This window comes from Osmerus mordax, chromosome 4 (genome assembly GCF_038355195.1).
Source record: "Osmerus mordax isolate fOsmMor3 chromosome 4, fOsmMor3.pri, whole genome shotgun sequence".
Classification (NCBI taxonomy): Eukaryota; Metazoa; Chordata; class Actinopteri; order Osmeriformes; family Osmeridae; genus Osmerus; species Osmerus mordax.
Genome location: NC_090053.1, coordinates 5,861,366 through 5,871,346, shown reverse-complemented (window position 1 = coordinate 5,871,346; position 9,981 = coordinate 5,861,366). Strand labels below are relative to the sequence as shown.

The 9,981-nt window shown below is 40.6% G+C and overlaps 1 protein-coding gene across 3 annotated transcripts; it reads right to left on the bottom strand.

The window, feature by feature from the left end:
* Nucleotides 1-62: 62 nt before the first annotated feature.
* On the bottom strand, nucleotides 63-8,962 carry LOC136942430 (monoacylglycerol lipase ABHD2-like). 3 transcript variants are annotated; one of them, XM_067235333.1, is made up of 11 exons: nucleotides 8,826-8,962; nucleotides 8,316-8,381; nucleotides 7,856-8,085; nucleotides 6,728-6,903; nucleotides 6,020-6,187; nucleotides 5,389-5,572; nucleotides 4,425-4,517; nucleotides 4,202-4,303; nucleotides 4,028-4,097; nucleotides 3,862-3,946; nucleotides 63-2,228 (listed from the first exon to the last, which is right to left on the bottom strand). In XM_067235333.1, the coding sequence occupies exons 3-11, from the start codon at nucleotides 8,074-8,076 to the stop codon at nucleotides 2,005-2,007; spliced, it is 1,323 nt and encodes a 440-aa protein (XP_067091434.1). In that variant the 5' UTR covers nucleotides 8,077-8,085; nucleotides 8,316-8,381; nucleotides 8,826-8,962; the 3' UTR covers nucleotides 63-2,004. The 3 variants fall into 3 exon arrangements, with proteins under 3 accessions (XP_067091434.1, XP_067091435.1, XP_067091436.1); XM_067235334.1 differs by lacking the exon at nucleotides 7,856-8,085; XM_067235335.1 differs by lacking the exons at nucleotides 7,856-8,085; nucleotides 8,316-8,381 and having other exon boundaries at nucleotides 8,826-8,943.
* Nucleotides 8,963-9,981: the final 1,019 nt, after the last annotated feature.

Below are 9,981 nucleotides of genomic sequence, written 5' to 3'. Positions count from 1 at the left end.
GAAAAAAACAGAAGAGATGGACAGCCCATTGATCTATACAATAACCACAGTAGTTGCATCTGTACATGAAAATCTTTTATTAAAGGACACAAGTTCAAACTGTTTTTAATATTACCAAAAAATGCATTGCATTACATATTTTTTTAACCAGTGCACATGATTGAAAGGAGTACAGCACAGTGTTGTTACGATTCTATGTTATCGCAACGGATATTGACAGTTCGTAAAACATGTCACTGTAAACCGAAGAGAGTAAAGGCAGAACATGGGAGGAGTTCCAGAGGGAAAAAACGGCAGCTATCAAGTTGCCGTTAAGGTCTATTAGGAAGTAGGAAGTCTACATCTCATATAAAGGCAGGGCAAGGTTTGAGAAACTAGCTATTATGACTTGAGTTTGAAAGTATCCAACCCAAAATATCCCAACACCTCCCCTCAAAGCCACTCCCCCAAAACACATGTGCTGCCTGACTACTGCTGGGAGGACAAGTAGGTAAACAGGCAAGTAGCCTGTCCAATCATTGTATTCAGTACGAACACAATGATTGGTTGTGTTTATTACAGTCCTGTGACGGGCACAGATATCAGATTTATTTACTGTCAGAGCATTTGATTTATAGATAGATATCAGGATGTGAAGTTTATTTCACCAAATATGACAAATAGTGCTTCTCAAAGACATTACCTACCCTGCCTTTAATATTGCCATGACAACATAGAGAATTTATGGTCCATTGTCCACCATAGACTGCAAAAGATTACAGCTGCATAAAGAAAAAGGGTGTACAGCTGTCAGAGAACAAACACAAATCCACAGTGATTACAGAAAAATATTTTTGGGTCACATTTATAACAAATCGTCTTAACAAAAATAAGAGGTAACCGTAAGTAAATTAATAAGTGAGCAGAAATTGTGAGAAATTAAAAACTAAAAACATAGGGGTTCATCCCCAAGGAAGAATACCAAGTCATAACTTACATTGTGTCTTATATGGAAAGTTATGTTTAGAACTGTACCTCAGCAGCATAGACGGGTCCAAACGTCACAGTCTGAACACAGAGTTTGTTGTTGCCACACCACGCAGTTAGTACATTATTGAGATTAGACTAAGTTCTCACATTGTGAAAAATTCAATTTCAAACTTAGTCTAAAAGGAAAATACACTGTTTGTCCCTTTTAAAACCAAGTCTTAACTGCCATACTGAAGGAAGATCATACAGAAATACACCAACAAAAATGAATTTTTATGGAGGAGCTAAGGCATGGGTGAAAAACTAAGTAAAGGGACTGAAATTATAACTATCCACCCAATGACCCTTCTCCTCCTTTAGAGAAAGTATAGGACCTATTGCCAGGCAGTGGAGGATGTACTTCTACTTAGTACAGTACAGGTAAATGAGGACTAATGCAACAGTAGTGTTTGACTGGTCCAGCTGTGTACATGCTCAACCCTGACTCTGGCCCTTGAAAGTGTCTAGTCACACAGTTCCTTCAAGAAACCTTTCAGCACTTCAAATATCCCCCTTTCTTATTTAAAGTTAAAAGTTCCAATTTAACTCCCAAACAGCACCCGAAAAGATTACAATTTTTTCCCTCTCCCTTTCTGTAAGCACCATATGTAACATTGGTGACAGGTGGACCTCCTTGGCTCGGCAACAGTGGCGTCCTATAGTGGTTTACCAGTGGGGTCCATTTGGGCCGTCAAGGCCCCAGCTCCTTGATAAGGCTTTGGCTTTAAGCCTCTGAATAGAGGCATCGTAACTTTACTGATAAGCCCTTGGGGCCACAGAGCTTGAAGTTACGCATTTCCTTTACCTGTTCCTGTACGTGTCCCTTCTCACATGTTAATTCCTTTGAAATGGTAAAAGTTAAAGAGTGACTTGGTAAAAAACAGTTTTGTAAAAACATGGATGGGGTTAGAGGGTTAGGAGAAAGGGAGAGTAGGTAGCATATCATTGCTTATCTATGGGTTAGTGTGTTAGTGCTTGAACACTGCCTGTGAGGGTTTAGGTTTTGCCCAGGGTCTGGGGATGGCAGGAGTGCAACTGTCTCCCACGCTGTGTCCTCTGGCAGACTGGCTTGTTCTTCTCCCACTGGCAGATGGAGTTTGCGTAGCTCACAATGACCTTGTCCATCCAGGTGAGGGGCTGGGGGAACAGCACTGCTCCCTCAAAGAAGCCGAGGTGACCACCGTGCTGTGTCAGTGCGAATATCACATTCTGCTTCTTTTCTGGAAAGAGAGGGGGGGGGGGGAAGGGGTGGGAAAGAAAGAAAGAAAGAAAAAAAAGAATTAGCCGTTGACCTAATATTTCAAGTACTCACATTCATCTTCCCTGCTGTGGTTGTTCTATTGGCTACGGGTTGCAGTGAGGATCAAGCACAAAACTTTGACCTTTGCCTATGCTCAGCCAACAGGCCCGCATACCTCCAGGACATTATTTAATCATACGCACCATCTCGAATGCTTCGCTCTGTGACATTGAGTTGTTTCGTGACCCATGCACAGTGACAGAAGGGTCCTCGATTCTATTTCCGTGCTTCAAAGGTAGAAGGATCTCGCACAGTGCTGAGTACCCAAGGTCTAGTTGCTTTGCACTGTGCCAGGTAAATACAGACCTTTTCTTGGCTCTGACCACTGAAATACTGCACTACGCAATTCTGACTCTTGATTTTCTGCTTTCTTTATGTACTATTTGTAATTTGTATTTGTATGCATGTCAAATGTAAATGTTGTGGATAATCCCCAGGGATATTTTGTAGATATTATCCATCAATCATAGGTTCAAACAGGTTTCCTCAAATGACAATGTTAGATAACAGTACTTCCTCGATATAGGGTAATGAGTGAGGCAATCGATTCCAGCAGTAACAGTAGTCAGTTAGTTCCAGTTCTAGATCCAAAGTGAGAGTAGAGGCAAGACCTATGGTTTCCTCCCAGAAAGATGATCCCATCCTCAGTTCCATTTCCGTAATTCTATCCTTTACCCCCTCCCATTCCCTCCCCTTTCCCTCCAACCTTTTGCTCCCTCCCTCCCTGTCCCTTATCCGCTAACACAAACAGAGGTGAATACATCTTTTCAACTATATTTACTTAGATCGTTTACATTCATTATATTATATTCAAAAACATAAACCTATTCTAATGAATCTCCATACAGAAAGATTTATTGTACCCACTGAAAATGCAAAGCACTTCTAGCCATGTTAACTGTTAACTGCTATTTAAGCTGCAATGGTGGTTAGACTAGCTTCACTTATATCCTACGGGGACTTCAGTGCATCAACATCACCTATAGTTTAGATGAGTCACCAGGACCTTTACCCTAGAAACTAGCCCTTGTCCTACTACTGGTGATTTACACACTGAGGCTAGTGACCCAGGGCATTCTGGCAGTAGGGGGCATCAGGGATAAATGTTAAATGGTACACACACACAGTCACATAGTTTCACAAAAGAGTTTCCCACTCACACACACACACACACCTATAAATAATCCCACACCAGAGGGGATCGCATGGCTCTAAAAAATTTACCAAGACTGTCTGGGTAGGGAGTCACAGTTGAGAGATCTCAGACAAGACATTAACAACACTTAAGAGTGTGTATGTGTGTCTGAGAGGGAGAAACTGAAAACAGGCAGACTGTGTGAACTCATGTTTACTAGATACATACAGACATTCATGAGCTAATGCCTTTCAAACTGCAACACAGTACATCAGGATCTTGGCAACAGCTATGTTGACTAAGTATGTGTTACATAAGTTCGAATTTCCCCAGTGGAAGGAAAAGTAGCAGATCATGTTTACTTGGGTTCATGTAGAGAAAAGTCAACAATTGGTTTAATAATTTATAAGAAAAATACCTGCAAGTGTGCGTGGGATAGTCAACAGTGATGGATGGACCAGGGGGTCATCTGAAGAGTTGACCAATAGGAGAGGCACATTGACCTGGAATAGAACCACCATCATCAGTATTAGCATCATTGACATTCTAAGATGAAGGTTGTGGAGCAACCAGTGTTCACTCACATTGTAGATGTACTGCACGCAGCTCTCCTTCTCGTAGTACTCTTTTAACGAGTCATGGCCATGGAATTTCCTACCAAACACAATTAAATCAATCAGGAAAATCAGTAAGTAGCTACAAAACCTAATTATAGGGAATAGCTTCAAAATGACTGCCACAATACAAATCTCCCTTACCTCATGATGTTGTCATCAATCTGCATAATGGAGGTGGCAGTATACAGTTTGCTCAAATCTGCTTCCTCAATCTTGGTTGAGTTGGACCCAAATAGACTCCGCCTTATGTGAATAAAAACAATTTAGTATTAATATCATTTCCCAGTTGTTCATTGCAGCTTTTACGTACTAAGTAAAAAATCAAATGAATTCTGAAGGTCAGCTGTTGCCTTTCCATTGGTACCTGTGTGACAGGATAATCTTCTTCATGTTGTCGGCCATAAGAAAGTTGTAGATCCTTCGGCACTGGTCCCACTGTAGGAAAGTCTCCTGAGCCCTGTAAACACAGACACACAGTCAGCCCAAAATGGAGCAGTTGTGCTAAATTAGATTGTATAGAAGAAGTAAACATGGCTAGCTGTTCAAGATGGTGCACACTGTAAGTGCAGTATAAACCACTACCCTGTTTTGTATGATCAACTAAGGATGTTATGACTTTTACAGCTTTTACAGCACTGTACCTACTTACTTTAGCATAATTACACAGCATACTTGGACACTGACTGTGTCTAAAATAGTTATGGTGAACAAAGGGGTGTGTATTAAGCTTTTTGTTATCCTAAAAGCGTCAGTGCTCCAGTCACATGTATTGGCGGTGCACCGAACAAGATGTAACAGATGCTGTTGTTGGTGCTGCATAGCCAGGAGAGCATCAGTGGGGTGGGCCGTGGCCTACATATTAGGATGAACAAAGAGAGGAGCCACGAGACTAACAGACTGGCTGACTGGCTTAAGTACACATGAACACAAATAGCGAGACACTCACACATCACAGAGACCTTACTGTTCACAGTCATAGCAATCCAGCTATATGTTAATTATAATTTATCCTTCCAAACTACATACCCCAACTAAAATGCTGCTGATGAGACATATATTCTTTTTCAAACCTAATGGTAAAACGATGGCTAAAGCGACTTCTTAAGCTGTGTTCAGACAACAACCAAGACAGTTTTAGAAGGATAATGAATTTTCTATGTAAACATCAAAAGAAAGACAGAAAGTTGAAAGTCACACGTTACAAAATCAAGGATTAACCTGACAATTATTGCTATCAAATAAAGCTTTGTATAATGCTACAGGTCCCGTGAAGAGTAAAAAAATATTTGGTATGAGGAAGACGGGGAAAGACCCCCTGCTCTAGTCACCTGAGTGCGCTGTACCCTTGGCAGATGCTGATACAGCATATTACTTTCTCCTGGTTGGCTTGGCTCTCTCCAAGAAACTTGCATACGATGTTGCCCCCGAGGCTGAAACCCACCACCACCAGCATGGTCTGGGCAAAGGCCTTCCGAATATAGCCCACCATGGCAGCAAACTCCCAGGTGCAGCCTTTGTGGAGGGAGGAGACACACCAGGACCAAACAGGACATGTGACAGTGAAAATATAGAAAGATTACACTTTGTCAATGGAGACCAAGTGACTTGAGGGAGTAAATAAATGCTAAAAAAATGACTAAATGTAAATAAGACAGATTGACCTGACAATTTGAAATAATCATTCTAGAAGCATCCACTGACATGCTAATAGCCTCTTGATCTGTCACTGATTAAAGTGACCAGTCTCACTCAAAAGGCCAGTTTTTATTATGAATTATTATTATTAAATTGATAGTGTATCTGCATTTCTCAACATTCCATCATTCAATTATTATCAATACATAAATTATGCTGGTAGCAAAAAAAAACAATTCAATTAAAATTATACCATGCAAATGCTGGTGGAATGACCATTCAGGTATCACCAACATAGAAAGACACTTCTATGCTAAGTCTTACCGTAGGTGAACATGCGAGGGGATGTGAGCTCTATGTTGGGCAGGGCCCCTAGATGGTTGAGCACAGCACACCTGTAGCCTTGCTTCTGGGAGTGGTCCACAAAGGTCCGGATATAGTGCTTCTCGCTATGGTTACCGATCCCCGGGCAGATCACCATGGTAATGTCATCTACACAAGACAATAAAATGTGCACACATACACCATTGGGGGATCACTGTGGTGTGTGCTAAGTCGATAGGGAGTGAGAATGCATGCCGTTTTTCACTCCAGGGACTAAGATACTGGTGTTCTCATCCCATCTCCAACTCTTGGAAAAATAAACGTGCTTGAGCAGAAACTAGGATCTAAACAAACCCTTGTTAAGGTGGTAGATGGAAGTTGGGTTTTACATCAATCTTACATATGTGTCTATGTGATTGCTTACAATACAGCACTAGTGCTAAATCCTGGGCAGGACCACATTGGGGTTTGCTGACAGTCTATGTATGACTCTCTGTACTTGGAAATGCCATTGCAACATTTCTTGCAGTTGCATGTCAAAAAAAGACAGGAATATTTTGCCAAGTTAAAAATAAAACATGTGGATACACAGAATATCAATTTGGAACTTCTGATTTCAAAACATGTTGCAAAATAAACTTTATTATGGGCTTACGCCATGTCTGTTGTTGCCTACAATGTCCAAAACAAAGTGGACCCTTATCTCACCTCCGGTTTGGTGGTCCCCCTGTGGTTCAAAGAGGTCAAAAGTGGCCGTGGCCCCATCCTGCATGGGGAGGTACTTGCGGACCCCAAAGGGGGTGGGGGCGCTGACACGCCCCATCTTTCCATACAGGGCGGTCTGGAGGTGCCCACTTTTCCCCCACAGCAACGGTGGAATGTATCTGTGGAGAAAACACAACACAAACACTAAAAAGATGAAAAGACTGTGACAGAATACACATACAAGAAAACACACAGACCGGGACAGAACACCCAAGCCATACATAACACATAACACGTATTTTACATAACAATGTCTTTTTCCCAGGTGACGCTATCCAACTCTAAGACCTTCTGAGAGACCAGTCCTTAGGGCTCACTGCATTAGTATACTGCTGCACTACCTACCAAGACTTGAGAAGGGATAATTTCAACTAAATGATCTACCTACTGCTGACTCATCTACTAACAAATATGTACCCGGGTAGTGTTAGTAGACCTATATGAATTGCTGTCAAACGTTGCTGCATATAGGGGTTACACTTTAATTTGAGAGTACCCTGTAGACCATCTGTAGACGCTCATACCATCAATAAACTATTTGCATAATTTCAACTGCAGCTCTGCTGATATAAAACAAATGGTTAGGGTTGGTGAATAGTAATTTACATTTTGTGTATTTACAGCGCATTTGACGATCTATCTACTGATTGATTCTCCAAACAAAGTACTACCAAAAAAGAAAAGAGTAAACATCATGGCTTTGCATGTGAGGGGCTTTCTGTAACTCTCATGATAATATACAGCTGCTAGTGGGATCTATTAGGCTTGATTGATCCTAGAGCCTGAATTACAGTCACTGAGTGACGGAACAGAGTTACATAACAGGAGTGTGGACTGACAGTTGTAAACATATGCCGTGTTAAAGTTACCTTTGCATCGTGCTAAATGTGTCTGAAAAATGTTGGTGCATTTTGTGTGTGTCGGAGGCACACTATAGACTGACAATTCTAAGAATACGGCATGTCTGATTTTCAGATGCTGGTTCTGTGCCTGTTTGTATGCCCTTTCTCATTATGTCTACATTTGACATGAGGCAACAGCAGACACCACCTGACAGGAGGCTTCACTCACTCTTTGGACAGTATGGGGCAGAACTTGATCACAAAGCGATTGAGGGGGGTATCTTGGTAGGTGACGTCCGGGGGTGCAGTGGGGCTTTTTAGGTTCAGACAGCGCACTATGATATAGAGCACGGTGGCTACAGCTGCCAGCTTCATGCCATCAAACATGGCAGGCATCTCAGGGGCAATGGTTTGGACATCGCCCTCACCGAGGGCATTCATGGTTGACATGGAGAAGACCTATGTTTAAACACAATGTTTAGACACAACGAACAAACCTTTAACCAACACATGACACATTGGTGCAATGGAAGAATGGTATGGTAATACAACAGAACTTCACTGAAGAATATGATCTAAACGTCTGCCAAAATAATCTTTAAGGTACTGTGACACCAACAAAGTCTAAATTGAGAAAGCAGCAGTCGTGTTGTGAGAGGTTATTTCAAAGTGTTAACGACTTTACCCACCTAGACTTTCACTCGTTGTTATAGTGTTGTTACAGGGACAGTTTGATAGCTAAAATTGGGTCAGTGCTGGATAAAAAACAAAACAAAGTTACCATATTAAATACATAGATAAACTGAATGTCCACAACAATGTGTTGACATGATCATTTTCAAGGTAGGGCCAACATTATTGTTAAGACTTCTACCTAAATGTTCAAATAATTGATGAGCAGAACATAACGCACTCTGTAGCCTTTCCCAAACGAAACGCGCGAGACGACAGTATATTAAGTGCGACTACAATTTATCTTTTGAGGGGCAGTAGGAACGCATCAAATTATGTTATTCTGCCGTGTACACTTTGTCTGGACTACAAGGCAGTATATTTGTGAACATCCAGGTCTATTAGAATGTATAATTGTACAAAGACACTGATAAAGTAGCCCGCCCTCTTTCAAGTCAATCATGTCAGTACGCATTAACAATTGATTCGCAAAAACAGGCAGACAGCAGCAGGCACGCACAACATACCATTTTGTTTGCTTTGAAGGTATTGGAGTCGGTCTTCTTGATCTTTAAGTCCGAACTATCCGACGAAGGCAATGAAAGTTTGCTATGGTCAATATACTGTTTACTACTGACAGCATTTACTGTTGCTAGTAATAAGAGACGCGTATGCACCCATAGCACTTCCTACTGTGGAGCTTATTTACATACCTCTTTTCATTGGAGGTTAGAAGCTTGCATGTCACGTGTTTGCTATTTAATAATTGTATGCACATTGTAAATACCCTGAATGTTTGGGATTCCTGCTGTACATGACTACTTCATTAATTCAATCTAAAATATATTTAAAAAATATATATCACCCATTTTGTATTTATTTTTAACCAATTGCCACACCACCATATAGCCTACAGTATATACTATTGTTATAATTATTTATTTCAAATTAGTATCATTGTAGCTCTGAGTAATATATAGAAGCATAGGCTTTTCTCCGCCCAGCAATTATAAAAAAGGACAGTGTAATTTGCGGAGTGTATTGTTAATCCAAAATGTGAAGTTAAAATTCTGGCCACTAGAAGGCGATATTTACCCGACACTTTACGTGTATTCAGCTACACAGGCAACAATCAACACACCCATCCGTGTTAGGGTCAATTTGTCCAATTTGCTATCCAAACTCTAAAACCGTTGCATGCCTCCTGCATGTTGTTTATTTAATCGTTCATTGAACTTGTCAGACCGTCACTAGCATAATCAATTAAAGTATTTTATCAGTTGCTTTCAGAATTTATAGCCTAAGGCCTAGCCCACTACAAATGTATTTTGAACACATGTTGACAGTCAAATTAGTCAAACAATCGGATTTTAATCATGGTTCAGTGAAGGAAAATATGCATTGTTTTTCCTCGTTTTACATTAGGTGTTGCCATACTTTATTTAGGCTACTGGATTACACCAAAATTAAGATCTGTAAATAATTTAACAACAACATTGTGAGTCCTACCTAAATCTCTGCAGCCTATAAAATAAATCATGTTTAGTGCTGTGGCATGAGATCATTTGGCAAATATTTGCATTGACATGGTTTACTTTTCTCTAAACGAATCTCCATTATCTCCCTGTTTTCAAAACTATGTATTATTCAATTACATCAAAATATGACTTATAATATGACTAC